Genomic DNA, 21,770 nt, shown 5'->3' on the forward strand with positions numbered 1-21,770 from the left:
AGCTTAGATATTTGGCATGAAACATCTTCTAGTGAGTGTCTACCAAGTTTGTTCAAATAAAAGCCCTTGGGTCAAAATTGGCCCCTGCCCCGGGGGGTCATTGATTTTCCCTATATGCATATAGTAAAAACTTAAAAAATCTTCTTTTAAAGAACTCAAAGAGCTATGGCTAAGATATTGAGCATCAAACATGTTCTAATAGGTGTCTACCAAGTTTGTTCAAAGAAAAGCCCTGGGGTCAAAATTGGCCCCGCCCCAGGGGGTCATTGATTTTCCCTATATGCATATAGTAAAAACTTAAAAAATCTTCTTTTAAAGAACCAAAAGAGTTAGAGCTAAGATAATAAGTATTAAACATGTTCTAATAAGTGTCTACCAAGTTTGTTCAAATAAAAGCCCTTGGGTCAAAATTGACCCCGCCCCGGGGGGTCATTGATTTTCCCTATATGCATATAGTAAAAACTTAAAAAATCTTCTTTTAAAGAACTCAAAGAGCTATGGTTAAGATATTTAGCATCAAACATGTTCTAATAGGTGTCTACCAAGTTTGTTCAAATAGTAGCCCTGGGGTCAAAATTGGCCCCGCCCCGGGGGTCATTGATTTTCCTTATATGTGTATAGCAAAAACTTAAAAAATCTTCTTTGAAAAAACCCAAATAGCTAGAGTTAAGATATTAAGCATGAAACATCTTTAAGTGAGTGTCTACAAAGTTTGTTCAAATAAAAGACCTGGGATCAAAATTGGCCCCGCCCCGGGGTCATTGATTTTCCTTATATGTGTATAGCAAAAACTTAAAATCTTCTTTGAAAAAACCCAAATAGCTAGAGTTTAGATATTAAGCATGAGACATATTCTAGTAAGTGTCTACAAGGTTTGTTCAAATAAAAACCCTGGGGTCATAACTGGCCCGGCCCCAGGGGTGTCATTGTTTTTAACTATATGTGTATAGTAAAAACTTAAAAAAATCTTAGCTTAGATGTTAAGCATGAAACATCTTCTTATGGGTGTCTACCAAGTTTGTGCAAATAAAAGCCCTTTGGTTAAATTGGCCCTGCAACATTTGGGGGGGGGGGGGGGTGGGGGGGGCCTATATACAGGTGAGCGACCTCAGGGCCATCATGGCCCTCTTGTTTAATGAATTTTATTGTTGCTTAGATGTGTTTGATATATTTTTAAAGTAAGAAAAAATCATTTGTACTATTTTCAAAAGTATGCAATTTTACACAAGCTTGAATGTGTTGAAATTTATTCTATTTTACAATAATTTTGTTAATGATAGTTATGCTTTCTAAGTTTTTGCTTGCAATATTTATAGACAGAAATTTGTAAAGTATAAAAGAATCATTTGATACTTCATTTAGTATGCAAGTTTAAACTTCCACAACTAGCTTGTATTGAAAAAAATATTTAATTGTTAAAATGATATTTGGTAATATTCAAAATTCCAATTACTAAATTGCTGAAAAGTATAAACTTTTATCCTGCAACAACTGCTGGTAGCCTTAAATGAAAGTATGCAATACTGAAATTGATATTCAAGTTACTGCTGTAGTCTTTTGCTGAAAACTATTATCTTTTCAACTGCGTTGAAAAGTATGCAATATTGAAATAAGTATTCCATTAAGTAGTGTTTGCTGTAAACTATTTACTTTCATTCTACATCAAGTAGTAGCTTTAATTGAAAGTATGTTATATTGAACTTGATATTCCTTTAGCCGGTTTTTGCTGAAAACTTAACTTTCTTCTACGCCAACTACTGGTAGCTTGACAGTATTGCAATATTGAAATTGAGACTCATTTAATAATGTTTGCTAAAAACTATTAACTTTCATTCTACAAAAAATTACTGGTAGCTTTCATTTAAAGTATGTAATATTAAAATTGATATTCCTTTACATTTGTAGCTGCTTTTTGCTAAAAACTATTAAATATCATTCTACAACAACTACCTTAGATTTAATTAACAGTATGCAATATTTAAATTGATATTCCATTAACTAGTGTTTGCTAAAAAGTATTAACTTTCATTCTACATCAACTACCGGTAGCTTTAATTGAAAAATTTGATATTCCTTTAACTAGTGTTTGCTAAAAACTATTAACTTTCCTTCTACAAAAAACTACCGGTAGCTTTTGTTGAAAGTATGTAATATTAAAATAGATATTCCATCAACTAGTTTTTGCTGAAAACTATTAAAATATAATTCTACATCAACTAACTTTAGATTTAAGTGGCAGTCTGCAATATTGTAGTTGATATTCCATTAACTAGTTTGTTGCTGAAAATTATTCAATGTCACTCTACATCAAATAGTTTTTTGTTTAAAACAATGCAGTTTTGTATTTCAATTTCTATCAATAAAATTTAGTTGAAATAAATTAAATTCTTTGCTAGACATTATTGTTCGATCATGTCTTTATCTTTAAAAGAAATTGTTAAAGTTTTATAGTTTTTCTGTTACATTTAGATATAAAATAATGTATATTCTGATAGCACGTACACTTTCAATTTCACATTATAGTATATTTCTGCTGAACATTCAATTCTTTTCCAATACTTCTACAGTAAGATATTTGTTTCAGTTATTTCTCTTTGGTTGGAAAAATGATTTTAGTAATACTATACTTTTCTCTTTTACATTGTTAGATGAAACCAGCAACTATTGTCTGTATTTGTAATAATAATATTTGTTTTGTATAAGTAGTATTTATATAGTTTACATATATATAGATGTAACTTTGCATCGCAAACATTGGAAATAATATTACATTCCATGACTATATTCAAAGTGCCATGATTTTAGTGCTTTACCGGTGAATATATTTGCTTCAAGTTTCGTAAGTGCCATTTCAACTTAAGTGTTTCTACACATAAGTGACTAAAGGTTTGTCTATTTTGCTCTGTCCATCTGTCTGTCTGTATGCCATATTGAAATCTGAATTCGAAAATAATTTAGAAAAAAGAGAAATAAGCTTGAAGAATGTGAATTGGTTGAAAAACAGAGTTGAGAGACTTAAGGAAATTCATTTGGTTGTGTTGCTTTCCATCTTGTCATAATTCTGGTAACTATGGACATAAAATAATTATTATAATAATATGAAATTAATATAATAATTAAATGCCTTCAATGATAGGTTGTTGAAATCTTACTGATTAATGGAAAAAATTGTTTCGTTAAACTTTATATGAGAACACTAGATGTTTGCAAAGACCTCCAAACTAATCGAAATTATAAATGATTTTTAGTTTACATTTTTATGAATTCAAATATCATGTCCATTTTCACTTTAAACAGTCATTTCTTTCATGATATATTTTTATTATATTTTTAACATTCCAATACAGTTCTTTCATTTTGGTTGAAAAAATCATTTTAATATGACTTTACTTTAATTTATCTCTTTTACATTGTTATATGTTACAAACCAGCAATTTTTGTCTGTATTTATGATTATAGTTATTGTTTTGTATATTAAGTAATATTTATACAGTTTACATATATATCTATGTAACTTTGCTTTGCAAGTGTTTATACTTTATCTATGAGTGGCATGCCTTTCTTCAAGTCCCATTCTTTTTATTGATTTACCGTAGATTAACTTTGCTAAATGTTTTGTGAGTGCAATATCAACTTAGAGTTTCTACACGTTAGTGACTAAAGGTTTGCCTATTTTCCTCTGTCCATCCGTCTGTCTGAATTAGACAATAATTTAGAAATTAAAGAAATAAGCTTGAAGATTGTGAATAGGTTGAAAAAACAGAGTTAAGAGAGTTTAGGCAGTTCACTTTGTTGTGTTGCTTTACATGTGAAATCTTATTGATTTAGAGACAGATTAGTTTCATTAAATTTTGTACTCATTAAATTTTGTATGAGTACCGGAGATGTTTGCAGAACATGCTTTACAATTAGTGGTCTCAAGTTAACTAATTGATTAATTAGTATTCAATTAATTGGTAATTGCAAGTCATGTTACATAGACTTAATATGTGTAAATTTAAAAATAAACAACAAAAAACATTAAAAAAACAAAAAAAAAACACCAATATTGTTAACATGGTCACTGTGACCTTGATAATACCAGGTGACTATAAACACATGTTAATATTCAATTTAATGCAATGTTCTTCTTAATTCTACAATCAAAACACATTGCATTACAAACAAAATTATTTTTTTCAGTACTTAAGTTTTTCAGTTTTAAAAAAAAGTAATGTATTAATTTTCATGAAAGTGAAATATTACTGATAAAATAGTTTTATGAAATCTTTCTTGTGTCAAATGCTTTATTGCTATTATGTTTGAATTTAATGAATGCTATTGAAGTCTTAGACAAAATGTAAAATAGAAGAGAAATTAAAAGATTTTTGTTCTTTGTCCCTTTTAATGTTCTTTTGGTATGAGTCATGTGCATAGCAGATTAATCAGTATTACTAACACATGCTTGTAAAGTATATATTTGCTCATAATGTGCCTGCTCTGATAATCAAAGATTTTGAAACTATAATGAAGTGTTGTTTTATTGAACTCCAGAACCAAATAAAGAGCTTGAACTGTTTGCTAGTTACATGTATGTTATACCAACAAAGTGTGATACTGCTTTCAAACCTCATATTAACAAAATCAATCAAACAAATTACATTCTCAGTCAAACCAGTTTTAATTTAAATAATCATAGACTCGATCAAACAAATTTCTGACTCTATCAAACCAATTGGACTCCTGCAAACTAATTTCAGACTCGCGATCAAACCAATCTTATTTTCACCTGCTCATTTTGTTTTCATTACCTTAGAAGAGTATTCAAGATGATTTTATCCCATCTTTCATTTCTTTGATTAAAATTTAAGAAGCTTTGTGATACAACTTTCTATGAAAAAGAGGCATTGTGTCTCAATTTTTTTAAATTGGGTTTTACGTGACATCGACACAGTATAGGTCATATCGCAACGTAAAGCTTTACTGGTGGAGGAAGACCTTAGGTGCCCTTCCGTTCGTTATTTAAGGCACGAACGGATTCCTGAATAGAACCATCGACGTTCCGTAAGCTAGCTGGATAGCTTCCTCACATGAAAGAATCTAAAGTCCCTGTCGGATTCGAACCCACAGCGATGGGGTTAAGTGGTTTGAAGCCAACGACCTTAACCACTCGGCCTAGGACGCCTTTTTGTGCTTCAAAGTTTGCGAACCTTTACCACTCGGCCACGGACGCCTTTTTGTGCTTCAAAGTTTGCACGATAATGTTATGATAAGCAAGCTATTGTGACCTACCAAGTTTAAATAGATAGATAAATGTCAACGAATTGTGGATCGTCAAAAAGACAGTGACATGTGTGACCCTTATTGTCAGTTCCCTTGGGCCATATAATGCTAAATAGAAGAAACGATCAATGGTTTGCTCCAGAAGATCGTGGTTTATACAAAAATTAAAAAATTGTAATACTTTTTATAAAAAAAGATCAAATAACGCCTTATATTGTTGTAAAGGGGAACTTTCAAAGTAATAGAATTGTAAATATGAAATGGAATCAGAAAAATGGTGTTTGAACAGTAGGCACAAGAAAATGGTGATTTTGCAGAAACATTTTACACTTTAAATAAATACAAAAAAATTCACCGATCTTAAAAATCGACCATACATGAGGGCATATATTCCTTGGGCTAGAGCTTACTGTAAAGACGAACCTCTAAGCATGTGGAATTGCAAATCTGCAACGGAATCAGACAAACAGTGTTTTAACGGTCGAAAGAAGAATGTGATTTTTTAAATTAAATTTATACAGGTTGTATACGGAAATAACAAATCGACAATAAACAATAAAGAAAACAAGCCATTTTTTTAGGTTTAAAACTTTGTGCCCTATATTGCTTTAAAGCTTATGCAGTTGCTAACCCGCAACGGAATCACACAAATGGTGTTTTTACAATTGGCCCTAGATAATGGTACATATTTTCCGGAAAAATACATACTATATATATATATACTTAAAGAACACATCACCAATGCAGATACCGACTAATAGAATACCCCGCCGTCGTTTTTCCTGGAGTTAGATATTTGAACCTTATATTGTTGTAAAGATTTAAGATCGCATGTAATACAATCTACTCGACCACTACATAAGTACGTAGCGTTAATTTCAACATGACTCACCGTACATGGCATAAGTAACTGTCCTTTAATAACGTGCTGTAATGCAACATCATATTCACGTTTTCAAGAACTTGTAAAAACCATTGTTTCCTGCAGGTCTGAAATGATAGTTTCAGAAGTGTTGTGTTATTGCAAAGATTAAATCGATTTGTGAGTATATAGAAGGAACATATCTCCGATCCATAGACGACAATGTCATGCAGGCGTCTTCAGGCCAATCCCTTTGATATGAGCTTAAGGTCATGATTCGCTGTAAAAACGAACTCTATTAAAACTAACGCGACGGCAAATCCGCAACGGAATGAGAGAAAATGGTGTTTGAACGGCTGTCACAAGAAAATCATGTTTTTGTACGTTAAGTAAGACTTTTACTATATAAAAATGAGCATATCGCCGGTCCAAAAACGACCATGACACGTGAAAAACACTGTACAACATTTTGCATTGTTTGTCGTATGGCTTTGCGATTTTTTTGTCGCCTCTACGGAGTAGTGGCGAAATATAGGGATCACTTCTCTGTCGTCTGTCTGTCCGTCTGTCTGTCAGTCTGTACGTCCGTCACAAAACTTGTTCGGACTACTCCATAACTAATTGTGCAATTTCATCCAAACTTTACAGGAATTATCAGTACCAAGTCTAGTTGTGCATATTATTAGTATTTTTTGGTACAATGATTTTTGTCAGAGTAATGGCCCTTTAATATGGCCCTTTATTAATTTTTATTTTTAAAATTTGTCTGGACTACTTCTCTTATACCACTGATGCAATTTCAATGAAACTTTACAGGATTAATCTGTAGCTCTAGTCCTTGCGCATATTGCACGGGTTTTCAGGTTGAATGATTTTTGGCCGAGTTATGGCCCTTTGATAATAAGGTGTTTTTTTCTAAGTGTTGCAAGATACACAAAAGCTTATCCGGACTACTCCTCATAAAATACAGGTGCAATTTTATCCAAACTTTACAGGAATAATCAGTACAAAGTCCAGTTGTGCACTATCCGACTGTCTGTCCGTCTGTCACAAAACTTATCCCAACATGAAATTGGCCATCATGAGGCGACACAGGTGATCACTGATCGCTGTTGTTATATTTTTAGAGATGTCCCTCTGAATTTATGGAAAGATGAATCTGCAACAGAATCAGACAAATGATGTTTTAACGGTTGGCTTGTGAAAATGGTGTTTCTTTTATCCTGAAAGTTAACCTTCCATATTTTTGGAAAAAGGAATCCGCAACAGAATCAGACAAATGTTGTTTTAACGGTTGGCTCGAAAAAAATGGTGTTTTTTCTAGGGCTTTGGGGTTTATATATCTTTAAAGATGACCCACTAATTGTATAGAAAAACAAATCCGAAACAGAATCAGACAATTGGTGTTTTAATGGTTGGCTTGAGAAAATGGAGTTTTTTTCTAAATTTTATACACTAAGAACTGGCTTGAGAAAATGGTGTTTTTTTCACTAAGAACTAATCATCGGTCCAAAAAACGGCCGTGTCACGCGGTAATCATCCAGAAATTTAGTTTTTGTTAGGGCTTTATGCCTGATATTGATGTAAATAAACTCTCCAAACTTATGGGATAAAACGAATCGGAAACGGAATCAACGAATGATGTTTTAACGGAAGGCTCGAGAAAATGTTTTTCTCTATGAATAGTTGAAAACTAGGTTTTGTACTTTTAAAACTTAAAAAGTGTGTTTTGAAGAAATTTGATTGTACAGAATTTAATAGTGTTGTGCGCCTTCAGATACTTTAATAACCACCTTTAATATAGTAAAGCGGGGTCACACATGTGTTTTTTGTTTGTGTGTTTTATTTTGGTTGGATTTGGTAACAGATTTGATGTCTTATACATTTATACTATGTTTATACTCAAATTTGATTTTTTTATTGTAGGTCATTTGCTTATTAAAATTTATTGATCGTTTAATTTGGATGAAATTAATCTGTATCTAAACCATTACGAGAGTGTCAGCTCTGTCTATATAAAAACAAGATAAAATCGTGTAAAGGAATTTACAAAAACGACAAACGACCCTTTGTACACGCGACGAAAAGGACTTTTATGTCGTAATGCGCCCCCTTTTAAAATTTCAAAAAACAAAGCAGATTTTAAAAAAAATTTCGCCCTCCCTGTGTAAAACAAATGAGGGTTCCTTCTCCTTCGGGGCGGATTTTTAACCTTTAAAAGTGGGGAATTGAGGTTTTGGGTATTTGCTGAAAAGAATAAAAAAAGCAAATTTCCTAAAGGGAATCAAAGGGTTTTAACGATTGGTTTGTTGTACATTTAGTTGAGTATTTTGAGTAGTTAGAGTTTCGAGAAAAGGGATTCCCCGATTCAAACAGAGAATATTCGGTTTAAACTGGGGCCCTTTTCCTTTCTATATTTTTTCAAATTTGGTCTTACCGTTTAAGTTCTGTGCCGGTTAGACACGATCTTTTAATATATAATGGTTAAAATGTTTAATATGAATTAGTATACATGTATATAACAAGCATTTTTTTCAAAAAAGTTTTTTTTTTTAAAATTTGTTTAAAATTTGTAAAAGTGATTAAAAAAATAACAAATAAAAATGAAAAAACAGGGCAATTATTTTTTCCCCAAAAGGAAATTGGGAGTATTTCAAGTGAACATAACAAATTTACTTTGCTTAATTGGCTAAATTCAATCTGTCTGGTATATCGACACTTTTATTGAACATGATTTTACCACTAAATTGGTAAGTGTTGCACTGTTCTTGACCGTCTTAATTGTGTAAATGATTTCTTAAAAAAATTAACCTATACAAAAATGTTCTTATATTAAGAATAATGGTACTTAATAAGACATTATGTAAATAACACATGTCTGTCTGGATGGAAAAGGATATTATCAACCAGAGAACTGGGTAATATGCCAGTTAATGTCACCCCGACAGCCATGTATTATTTATTTTATCATACCCTATGAATTACAACTACAATATTTATAAAATACGCAGTAAGGAAATAAATAGACACATCATTTTTACAGGTGATGCTAATCCTAAAGACACTATCAGAGAGGCTAGAATGTACGATAATATTGAGTTATGCAAGAGTTATGTGCCCACTGGTGATATAAGAAATATTCGCCGGGGAATATATCCTAGGAGGGTGATATTCAAGCAGAAAACATAATATGCCTATGGGAGTTTTACATTTAAGGATATATTGAGGTTTAAAAAAGGCTGATCTTATTTGCATTTAGACAAAAGTGTTACATGAAATTGAAATATGATTCAATGTTACGCCTTACCTATACATGTATATACTATTCATTGTTAACATTATACCATAGTTATGTGAATGGTATCAATAGGAATTTCAATTTTGTCTTTGATATGCCATCTTCAGTAATTCTTTAACAAAATATCAGTTTGTAGATTTTCACTTGAAATGAACTGTTACAGGTCTTTAAAACATATTTTCTCTAGCAAACAATTGGAGCCCAATGAAGGTCTGAACTGTATATTTCGTGACAAATCAGGGCTCAAGACTGCAGAATAATGGTATTTCTCTTTTCCGTCAACATACACCTAAAATATAAACAAAACAGAATATGTTAGTCGATTATCTGCAAGTACAACCTCTTGGCGACGTTGATCCAACGTCGTGATCTAACGTCAGTGCAACGTTGGTTTAACGTCTTTTGTTTGCAAGGTGTAAGATTATGAAAAATGGAGGGTTAAATTGTACATGTATTTGTTTGTATAAAAGAGACACTAATAAATATTTCCATCTTGTATCTATATGTGAACTCCGCCAAGAAACAAAGGAAAAGGGTATCCAATTATTTTTTATTACTTTGATAAAAAAAACATTATTAAAACCGAAAAGACTTTTGAAAGGCCAGCTTTTAAACCTCGTTAATAAAGAAATATAACAGTAAAATAGTAATGCATAACCTCATGGATATATTATACCAAATGTTGTTAAACAAAAAAAACTTGTTAAATATGCACATTCATTCATATAATCTTTTAAATGTACAGATCAGAGCGCGTGCAAGGAAGAAAAAGAGCAACTTACGAACCTTGAATGCATCTTGATGAACTTCCACAGTTAATTTGGCAACACTGCCTGATGTAATTTCCACGCCCTCAGCGTTTTTATTCTTCGCATATTTGCCCGAGACTTTCGAATTGAGCTGGATCTTGTCAAAGTCTTTCCGAAATGATATGTGTAGCACGATGTCAGTTTCGCTGGCATCATAAATGTTGAAAACAATCCTAAAATGAATCATAGAGAGAATTTTCTTTTCGTCAGCATTTGATTTTCTTTTTCAATACATTGAATTAGAGACGTTTTCTGGAGTTTTCATATAGACATATAGACAAAATGAAAACTGTTAAATAGAATTTCTTAAAACTTGTTGTTAGAATATGATAACAGAAACTTTTTTAGCGAAGAAAAAATTGGGGTCACCGTTCTCGTTTTTGAGTTATCACATTTATGATGTCTTAAGGGGCATTTTAAGCCACTTTTATACAGTTTAAGAGTTATTGAATTACTATTCCACTAAAAAGCTGAACTAGAATGGCTTACTGGTTCCACGGCTCCTGGGGTACAAACACTATCTCAATGCTCGTTCCAGTTACGACTTCACCAGGTATTGGTGACCTGTAGTGGATCGAATTGCTGTTACTCTCAAAATACAATGCGATCTGGAAACATATAAACTTCGTGTATAACAGCATTCATAGTCGGGGGTCTTTAAAATCTATTTGAAAGTCCCTGTTATTACATGATATTAATTTTGCCAAATGTCCAGAAAAATTCAAACAATTTCGAAGTTTTATAATTTTTAAATATTTTTCAAACTTTACAGTTTTATAGACCATTTTTCAGCTAAAGCCATCATTAACACACTGTGTAACCGGTTGCAGAGATGAATTTATTGATTACAACAGGTTGGATATAAACTTGCTTAGATTACACACATTTTATTAATATATGTGTGATTTCATTAGTATGACTGGGGGATACAATCAGCTAATTTCGGACCTGTTTCATGATTTTGTCACATGTTTTGAGCGGGTAAAAACTGGCAGCCTGTGAAAAAGCAGTGAAAATGGCTATATACATGTAGTTCGGACTTCAAGATCAAGTTCAATATCGTCACGCCTTGGTGAGTCGTTCGTCCTCATGAGAAGGAAGGATGACGCCCGAATATATCGTTAACAACCGGAGCACGCACGAATACCAATGCTGTCTACGTCGCAGACGGTAGCTACGTGTTTGCATAAGATTTGTACTTTTGTTTCGTTTTGAATGCCAATTTTCTCGATTCAGCAGTATCACCTCAAAAACAGTAAATGAGATACACCGCAACGATGACTTTATACTTGTATCACTTTATGGTGTTTCTGCTTTTTTAGCCATGTTTGTTTTCACTAAAGTCTGTCCAAAGTGAAAGTAGGCCAAAATTCATATAACAACAAAGCTCTTATTGTAAAATGATGAACCATTTGAAAGTACACTTCCAGGTTTATATTTTAAGGACAATTATAAACAAAAATGAAAATGATAACAATAAGAATATTTATCTTGAATGGGCTAAATTTCTGAAGACCAAAATCATTCTGTTGCAAAGTTTTATGCACATTTCATGAATGGCAAAATCCTTTTTAAAGTCTGTTTTAGTGCCTACAAAAGCTATTTTTGCAGCAAATACAAAAATCTTTAAAAACTAAACTCCAAATAAATCCGTATCTCATGTCCTTCTAAGCACATGGTCTCCAATATTTTTTGTAAAAAAGTAGTGCAAGAAAAAACAATCATCATTTATAGTCTTATGAACAACAATTAAAATGAAAACACAATCAAACTTTAAAATCTAACCTTTTTATGTGTAACAGTGAAGTGTGTCTGTCTGTCATGTACACAAGAAATAGGTAAATGATGTTTATTTTCATGGTACTACTTTTTTACACATGTCATAGTGGACATGTTTTATTCAAGGTCAGATAAACTACTTTCCTAAGATTTATGTTTTTTAATTTTTTTGTATTTTCTGTAAAAACAGTTTTTGTAGGCACTAAAACAGACTTTAAAAAGGATTTTGCCATTCGTGGAATGTGCATAAATTTTTGCAACAGAATGTTTTTGGTCTTCAGAAATTTAGCCCATTCAAGGTAAATTTCCTTATTGTTATCCTTTTTATTTTTGTTTTACATAGTCTTTAAAAATATAGAACTGGAAGTGTACTTGCAAATGGCTCATCATATAACAATGTGAGCTTTGTTGTTATATGAATTTTGGCCTACTTTCACTTTGGACAGACTTTGTGAAAACAAACATGGCTGACACAGCGGAATCACCCTAAAGCGTAACCTATAAATGTAGGTAAACGTTTTTTTTCCAACATACAATGAAAACAGTTGTAAGTTGCTTTGTGTTTAATGGATAATAACAAATTATATTATTATAAATTGTTACTGACTGGAAATCGACTGACTATAATGGTCCACCAACTTATTTTGGATCTAAATGTAGCTTGAACTGAAGAGTACGGACATGGACATGTCACTAGCCATGCCCTGAAAGTATTTAAGTATTAATGTGGAAGCACGATGGTGATAATTTACCTTAATGAAATTTGCAAGGAGCCCTTCCCCTGCCCTCACTCCCCCCCCCCCCCCAAAAAAAAGAGTTTTGAATCAAAAGTACTCCCTGTACGGCGGTAAATGGTAACCTAAATCAACAGTTATCTGAGACATGAGGATCTGAATATGATGAAATGAATGAAATAACTTTAGTTATTACTTGTAATATGTCTAATTTTAAATTTATTTAAGGGTATGTTTTACATTATATCTGTGTTATCTTGGAGGTTATGAAATATTGTCTTAACAAGCAACCTTTGTTATTCTTATTATTATTATCATCATCATTATCATCATCACCATCATTATTATCATCATCAGCAGCACCAAACCGCAGCAGCAGCAGTATTATTATTATTATCATTATAACCCCCCCCCCCCCCAGTCAGGAAGGAGTAATGCCTATTTTATATAAACAATTACAGCGCCCGGATTTAATCCGCGAACGTGTCCATGGTTACAGTGTGTGAACATCACCCGGATCGTAACCTTTGACAACGGTGTTCTTTAATGAGGAACTCAGCCAAGTTCCCAATTTTTGTGTTGATGCCAAGTGCCTTCTCTGTGACGTTGCTCATTATAATTAGGAGAAGAAAGAAGTATACGGGAGAGTAAAACCTTGTTATCATAGATATACCCCTCAGCTGGCGCGTCGTGACATATTTATCACATTCAGGATTTATACTTCCGTCAGTAACTTGTATAATATATTTGTCACCACACGGGTAATAGAAAAAGTACAAATGTATATATAATATTAGTATGCAGGATTTCGTTTTTCTATCTCTTTTTCTTACTGACAGTAAAATACTCTAACTGAAACTTGAACCATACGTAAACGCAATACAAAAGGCAGAGAAGTTTTGAACTGTTTTATAACATCATATAGATCTCTTTTTATATGTTGAAATATAAACAGTTTGAACCGTGTTTAAAACAACATCTTCACAAATACAATTTCATTCTTAAGTAGTATGAATGATATGTAGATAAATGCATGTCTTACCGGAGTGTCAAAGACATTGCAATTCCAGGTTTTCTTTAAATATTCCGAGCCTGGTGATACTATGCCTGACCATCCGTACTGGACTGCCGTACACACGCCGTCCGGTGATAATATGTGCCCAATATACTCGAACCCGACGTAAGTTTCAGCACATCGGTACCTATCTAGCGGACTTATCCCCTCTTGTTTGGTAACAGCATTGTATCCTGCATATACAAGTCCGTCAATGACATGTATGTATAGTAGAAATAAAACAAATACTTCCTTTACAATCTTCATTTCTTCAGATAAGCTTCTATAACAGAAATATAATTATGTATCTGTAACAGCGTAATTTTGTTAATGTGAAATAGTTTTTACTTTGTCACAGCATTCAATGTGGTACCACATATATGCCAATTTTTAAAATAATGTCTACGAGTGCATAATAACACGTCGAGATTGTGTTTTTCATATCATGATAACTACACCTCCATAAGTAACATTTTATTGTTTATCATTAACTTACCTGTACAACATATACAGGTGAACGCTTTCTATAAAATGACGTACAGGGTAGTTCCGCGACCCGACATGTTTACATTCACTTGTTCAAATACACCGTGTAACTGTTAGGGGTGTGCATTGATTAAAGGAAACGCAGATGAAATGGTTTGCTTTAAGTTGATTCCTGTATAAATTGTTCAAATTTCCGTTCGTTAGAATTTAAACAACTGTTTCAAAAGACATGGATTTCACGAGCTTTTAAATAGCTTTCAGAATTGTTTTACAATAGTAGTTCATCACAATGAAAACTTTTATAAACATTTTAAATATTGTAAAACTACAACTGTATCTATTGTCTGAAAGCATTAAAAGAATAAAAAAATGAAACAAGAAAGCATATCTCCCACTCAGTAGGGCATGAACTTAAGCCCATTTATAACTAAAAAGGAATAATCTTAAGAAAAAGATTCATAAGGTATCTTTGATCAATATTAATTTTGTAACTTGATTTATATCATTTATAAGGTTTTAAAACAAATGCTCGAACTCAGATGATTCCTGTTTACATAAGGAGTTGTAATGATTTTCTTTTCCTAAACTACAAGCTTTTGTAGAGAAATATAGATATACCTTTATTATATCTTGCCTCGTTTTCAGTATCCTATTCTTAAAAGTCTATATCAAATCCATATTGTACTTGAAATATTTTCATTTTAATCACACTCAAAAATTTATAGCTCCGTTGGCAATCGGAATAATTATAATAGTGAATTAGTATTTTGTATGGAAGTCAAAATATTACTTTGTTTACATTTTGCTACTTCTATGGCACTTTACTGCACGCTCAGCGCAGCATTCGTTAAACAGTTAAACATCTAACATGGCCTAAATTAATTATTCGAACACTAATTAATGAATTTGTGACATTTTTAAATTAAAAATAAGATTTTCTGAGGTATAATGTGCCTTTAACGTGTTTCCTTCACGGCAACTAGAAGACAGTACTAATGGTAATTTTCAAAACAGTAAGGACATTTTGAGGATCAGTACTTGTTAGTGAGATAACTCTGACACAGTATTAATGGTAATTACAAAACAGTAAGCAGTTATAGTTAGACATAGACATCGGCGACACTTGACAAATATTTGTGTTATAACTTTGTTTTTTAAACAAATAAAAAATGATCATTAAGTATTTTAGGAGCTGGGCAGAATGTGTTGTATTTTTTTTTAATTTGGTACTTTTTTAATATATATGTATGTCAAATAACCGTACCTTGTTTACAAAACCAGGCCAATATTTTAGATACCTCATTCATGGCCTTAAAGATGAACCATTTTCTATTTACATTAAAATTTCTACATAGTAACTTTATGTCTTTGAACAGAACTTTATTTAGGTGGGTCAATATTTTAAATATTCACAAATATTATAACGCTATTGCACAAAACATGTGATATAGTATTGGAGTTATCTCTCCAACCAGTAATTGTGTTTGCTTTGTGCTGGAAATCAGACCACCAAATTAACAACCGGCGGGCGGTATAGCCTAAGGAAACACAAAGCTGACACAAAACAAGGTAATAGGCCTTTTGAGGGTTCTTGTTGCATTAAACCCGGCGTTGATAGCCTCAGGAAACAAATCCCATGGAAATGGACCTTTTTAGAGGGTTTTTATTGCAATGAAATCTGCGGTGTCATGGAACACAGTAAAGCTGCCGCAAACCAATGTGATAGACGTTTGAGAGGCTTCTTACCACAATTTAACGTATGGAAACAACCCATGTTGATACGACTTTTAAATGGGTTAAACAAACACAAACCAAGATAAAGGCCTTTTAGAGAGTTCTTATGGCGATATAACCGGCGGTGACAGCCTCAGGGAACACAGTGAAGCTTACACAACCAAAATCTAAAGGTCTTGTATAAAGTTTTTAATTAGATTAAAAAGGCAGTGATATGTCTATACTCAAATTTGATTTTATTGTCATGTGCTTATTAAAACTTTATACATCGTTTTAATTGGGATGAAACTTATTTATATCCAAGACATTATAAGAATCAGCTCTGTCTATATACATGTATATTAAAAAGATACATGGTGTGGGATTCCTGGAACAATACGATAAACGACTATGTACAGCGCGACGTAATGGAATTTTCATGTCGTAATGAGTCCCCTTTAATTTCAACAATTACGCAGATCTAAACATAAATTTGTCTACCTATGTGCACAGATGACCATTCCTTCTCCTATCTGTCGGATATCATCCTTTCGTAAGGAATTACTGTTAGTAAGGCTTATTTTGCTGAAAAAAATACCCTCAAAGCTATTGGAAAAACGAATCGTCAATGGAATCAACCACTCAAACAAATGGTGTTTTAACGATTGGCTCGTTAATTTTGTTGTTGGTTTTTTTTTTGCGATAAGTAATACATTTTATATACAGAAAGAACTATAATCGCCGGTCCAAATCAGACCATGCCACGAGGAAATCTCCTGGACATTTTGCTTGCGTTATAGCTTTGTGACTTTTATTGTTGTAAAGAAAAACTATGGCGAGGACCAATCTACAGCGGAATCAGACAAATGGTGTTTAAACGGTAGCCACCAGAAAATTTTGATTGTTACAAACATTCATAAATTTTATATGATGAAAGATCAAATCAACGATTATTAAAACGAGCAATGATCGAAATTCTGTGCGTAATCCTTATCTTTTACGTGTAATTTTTCACAGTTTCAAGGGCCAAAAAGTATGGAAGGACGTGAATAAAGTCATATTATCCTAGCAAGTAGTTTTTATTAAGGATAGTAAAATCTACAAAATGTAGTGATGGCGGAAATATCATAGCACATAGCGTTTTGTCTTTTAAGAGCAGTGACCTATGTGCATGTAGTTGAGAAGTTGAGAGATCGAGCAATGACCTCGACATCAATGCAGGAAAAGGCAATTGCAAATTCGGTTTCACTATGGTCCTTCTTAAAGAACATCTATTTCAATGACATTGGTATTACCGTGTAAGTTCTGCGCCGGTTAACCACGATCTTTTAAATATAATGGTTAAAATGTTTATTATGAATGGGTATATAGAACAAGCAGTTTTCTTCAAAACATTTTTGTTTTAATTAATTATTTGTATGAGAGATAAACTACTTAGTATAATAATACTAAGATAACATACGGGGCCACATAGTACCTGACAATCAAAACAAAATTAGTATATGAAATTATTTTGCCCAATAGGATTGCAGTATTTCAAGTGAATATAACAAATTTACTTTGTTTAATCGGCTAAATTCAATCAGTCCTAGTAAATCGACAGTTTTATAAAACATGATTTTAACCACTAAATTGGTAAGTGTTGCACTGTTCTTGACCGTCTTAATTGTGTTAATTCTTTCTTATAAAAATTAACCTATACAAAAATGTTCTTATATTAAGAATAATGGTATAAGACGTTATATAAATACCACATGTCTGTCGGGGTGAAAGAGGATATTGTCAACCCGAGAACTTGGTAATATACCAGTTAATGTCACCCCGACAGGCATGTGTTATTTATTTTATTATACCCTAAGACCTACAACTACAATATTTATAAAGTACGCAGTCAAGGAAATAAAAAGACACATCATTTTTTACAGGTGATGCTAATCCTAAAGAGGCTATAATGTACGATAATATTGAGTTATGCAAGAGTTATGTGCCCAATGGCGATTTATGAAATATTCGCCGGGGAATATATCCTAGGAGGTTGATATTCAATCAGAAAACATAATAGGCCTTTGGGAGTTTTACTTTGAAGGATATATTGAGGTATAATAAATAGGCTGATTTTAACTGCATTTAGACATGTACATGAAATTGAAATATGATTCAATGTTACGCCTTACCTTTACATGTATATTCTTTTCATTGTTAACATTATACCATAGTTATGTGAATGGTATCAATAGGAATTTCAATTTTGTCTTTGATATGCCATCTTCAGTAATTCTTTAACAAAATATCAGTTTGTAGATTTTCACTTGAAATGAACTGTTACAGGTCTTTAAAAACATATTTTCTCTAGCAAACAATTGGAGCCCAATGAAGGTCTGAACTGTATATTTCGTGACAAATCAGGGCTCAAGACTGCAGAATAATGGTATTTCTCTTTTCCGTCAACATACACCTAAAATATAAACAAAACAGAATATGTTAGTCGATTATCTGCAAGTACAACCTTCTGGCGACGTTGATCCAACGTCGTGATCTAACGTCAGTACAACGTTTGTTTAACGTCTTTTGTTTGCAAGGTGTAAGATAATGAAAAATGGAGGGTTAAATTGTACATGTATTTGTTTGTATAAAAGAGACACAAATAAACATTTCCATCTTGTATCTATATGTGAACTCCGCCAAGAAACAAAGGTAAAGGGTATCCAATTATAATTTTTTACTTTGATAAAAAAAAACACATTATTAGAACCGAGTTACACATTTCGAAAAGACTTTTGAAAGGCCAGCTTTGAAATCTCTTTCATATAGAAATATTACAGTAAAATAGTAATAGTGGTAGCAAATGCATAACCTCATGGATATATTATACCAAGTGTTGATTAACAAAAAAGCTTGTTAAATAATTATGTACATTCATTCATATAATCATTTAAATGAACAGATCAGAGCGCGTGCAAGAAAGAGCAACTTACGAACCTTGAATGCATCTTGATGAACTTCCACAGTTAATTTGGCAACACTGCCTGATGTAATTGCCACGCCCTCAGCGTTTTTATTCTGCATAAATTTGCCTTGGACTTCCGAATTGAGCTGAATCTTGTTAAAGTCTTTCCGAAATGATATGTGTAGTACGATGTCAGTTTCGCTTGCATCATAAATGTTGAAAACAATCCTAAAATGAATTATAGAGAGAATTTTCTTTTCGTCAGCATTTGACATTAAATAAGAGACGTTTTCGGGAATTTTCATACAGGCATATAGACAAAATGAAAACTGTTTAAATATAGAATTTCTTAAAACTTGGCATGTTGTTAGAATATGATAACAGAAACTTTTTTAGTGAAGAAAATATTGGGGTCACCGTTCTCCTTCTTTTAGTTATCACATTTACAAATGATGTCTTAAGGGGGTATTTTAAGCCACTTTTATACAGTTTAAGAGTTATTGAATTACTGTTTTACTAAAATGTTGAACTAGAATGGCTTACTGGTTCCACGGCTCCTGAGGTACAAACACAATCTCAATGCTAGTTCCAGTTACGACTTCACCAGGTAATTGGTGTCCTGTACTTGATCGAATTGCTGTTACTCTCAAAATACATCACGATCTGGAAATAAATAAACGTTTGTGTATTACAGCATTCATGGTCGGGGTCTTTAAAAAAATCTATTTTGAGCGGTTAAAAACTGGCAGCCTTTAAAAAAGCAGTGAAAATGGCCATATACATGTAAGTTTCGGACTTCAAGATCAAGTTCAATATCGTCACGCCTTGGTGAGACGTTCGTCCTCGTGAAACGGAAGGATGGCGCCCGAATATACCGTTAACAACCGGAGCACGCACGAATACCAATGCTGTCCACATTGCAGACGGTAGCTACCTGTTTGCCTAAGATTTATAATTTTGTTTCGTTCTGTATGCCAATTTTCTCGATTCAGTAGTATCACCTCAAAAACAGTAAATGAGATACACCGCAACGATGACTTTATACTTGTATCACTTTAAGGTGTTTCTGCTTTGTCAGCCATGTTTGTTTTCACTAAAGTCTGTCCAAAGTGAAAGTAGGCCAACATTCATATAACAACAAAACTCTTATTGTAAAATGATGAACCATTTGAAAGTACACTTCCAGGTTAATATTTTAAGGACAATTATAAACAAAAATAAAAATGATAACAATAAGAATATTTAATATCTTGAATGGGCTAAATTTCTGAAGACCAAAAACATTCTTTTGCAAAATTTTATGCGCATTTCATGAATGGCAAAATCTTTTTAAAGTCTGTTTTAGTGCCTACAAAAAGCAATTTTTTGCAGCAAATACAAAATTCTTTAAAAACTAAACTCCAAATAAATCCGTATCTCATGTCCTTCTAAGCACATGGTCTCCATTATTTTTTGTAAAAAAGTAGTGCAGAGAAAACAATCATCATTTATAGTCTTATGAACAACAATTAAAATGAAACACAATCAAACTTTAAAAATCTAAAACCTTTTTATGTGTGACAGTGAAGTGTGTCAGGTTTGTCATGTACACAAGAAATAGGTAAATGATGTTTATTTTCATGGTACTACTTTTTTATACACATGTCATAGTGGCCATGTTTTTTTAAGATCAGATAAACTACTTTCCTTAGATTTATGTTTTTTAAAGTTGTTTTTTTGTATTTTCTGCAAAAAACAGCTTTTGTAGGCACTAAAACAGACTTTAAAAAAGTTATTTTGCCATTCGTGGAAATGTGCATAAAATTTTTGCAACAGAATGTTTTTGGTCTTCAGAAATGAAGCCCATTCAAGGTAATTTTCTTATTGTTATCATTTTTATTTTTGTTTTTACAAAGTTTAGTCTTTAAAATATAGAACTGGAAGTGTACTTCCAAATGGCTCATCATATAACAATGTGAGCTTTTTTGTTATATGAATTTTGGCCTACTTTCACTTTGAACAGACTTTGTGAAAACAAACATGGCTGACACAGCGGAATCACCTTAAAGCGTAGCCTATAAATGTATGTAAAGTATGTAAACGTTTTTCCCCACATACAATGAAAAACAGTTGTAAGTTGCTTTGTGTTTTATGGATAAATAACAAATTATATTATTATAAATTGTTACTGACTGGAAAATCGACTGACTATGATGGTCCACCACTTATTGTGGATCTAAATGTAGCTTGAACTGAAGAGTACGGACATGGACAATGTCACCAGCCATGCCCTGAAAGTATTAAAGTATTAATGTGGAAGCACAATGGTGATAATTTACCTCAATGAAATTTGCAAGGAGCCCTTCCCCCTGAACTCCCTCCCCCCCCCCCCAAAAAAAAAAAAGTTTTTGAATCAAAAAAACTCCCTGTACGGCGGTAAATAGAAACCTAAATAAACAGTTATCTGAGACATAATGGATATGAATAATTATGATGAAATGAATGAAAAACTTTAGTTATTACTTGTAATATATCTAATTTTAAATTTATTTAAGGGTATGTTTTACATCATATCTGTGTTATCTTGGAGGTTAAGAAATATTGTGTTAATAAGCAACCTTTGTTATTATTATTATTATTATTATTATTATTATTATTATTAAATGTATTATCATCATCACCATCATCATTATCATCATCACCATCATTATTATCATTATCAGCAGCAGCAAACCGAAGCAGCAGCAGTATTATTATTATTATTATTATTATAACCCCCCTCCCCCCGCCTCAGTCAGGAAGGCGTAGTTTTGTCTCCAATGCCTATTTTATATATACAATTACAGC

General features: G+C 32.4%; 1 protein-coding gene across 1 annotated transcript; it reads right to left on the reverse strand.

The window, feature by feature from the left end:
• Positions 1-8,806: 8,806 nt before the first annotated feature.
• LOC132725598 (uncharacterized) lies at positions 8,807-14,311 on the reverse strand. The gene is made up of 4 exons (XM_060710741.1): positions 13,787-14,311; positions 10,721-10,839; positions 10,209-10,404; positions 8,807-9,711 (listed from the first exon to the last, which is right to left on the reverse strand). Exons 1-4 carry the CDS (start codon positions 14,063-14,065, stop codon positions 9,580-9,582), a joined length of 726 nt encoding a protein of 241 aa, XP_060566724.1. The 5' UTR covers positions 14,066-14,311; the 3' UTR covers positions 8,807-9,579.
• Between the last annotated feature and the right edge of the window lie 7,459 nt (positions 14,312-21,770).

The sequence above is a fragment of the Ruditapes philippinarum genome, unplaced genomic scaffold (assembly GCF_026571515.1).
Source record: "Ruditapes philippinarum isolate M1 unplaced genomic scaffold, ASM2657151v2 ctg425_1_1_1_1, whole genome shotgun sequence".
In the NCBI taxonomy this organism is placed as follows: Eukaryota; Metazoa; Mollusca; class Bivalvia; order Venerida; family Veneridae; genus Ruditapes; species Ruditapes philippinarum.

Bases quoted from the DNA above. Each gene is read 5' to 3' on its own strand.
- LOC132725598 (XM_060710741.1), bottom strand. From the start codon at position 14,065: ATGAAGATTGTAAAGGAAGTATTTGTTTTATTTCTACTATACATACAT. The intron at 10,405-10,720 runs GTAAGCCATTCT...GATTCATTTTAG, and splicing joins CCCCAGGAGCCGTGGAACCA to GATTGTTTTCAACATTTATG. The intron at 9,712-10,208 runs GTTCGTAAGTTG...TTTATATTTTAG, and splicing joins TTCATCAAGATGCATTCAAG to GTGTATGTTGACGGAAAAGA.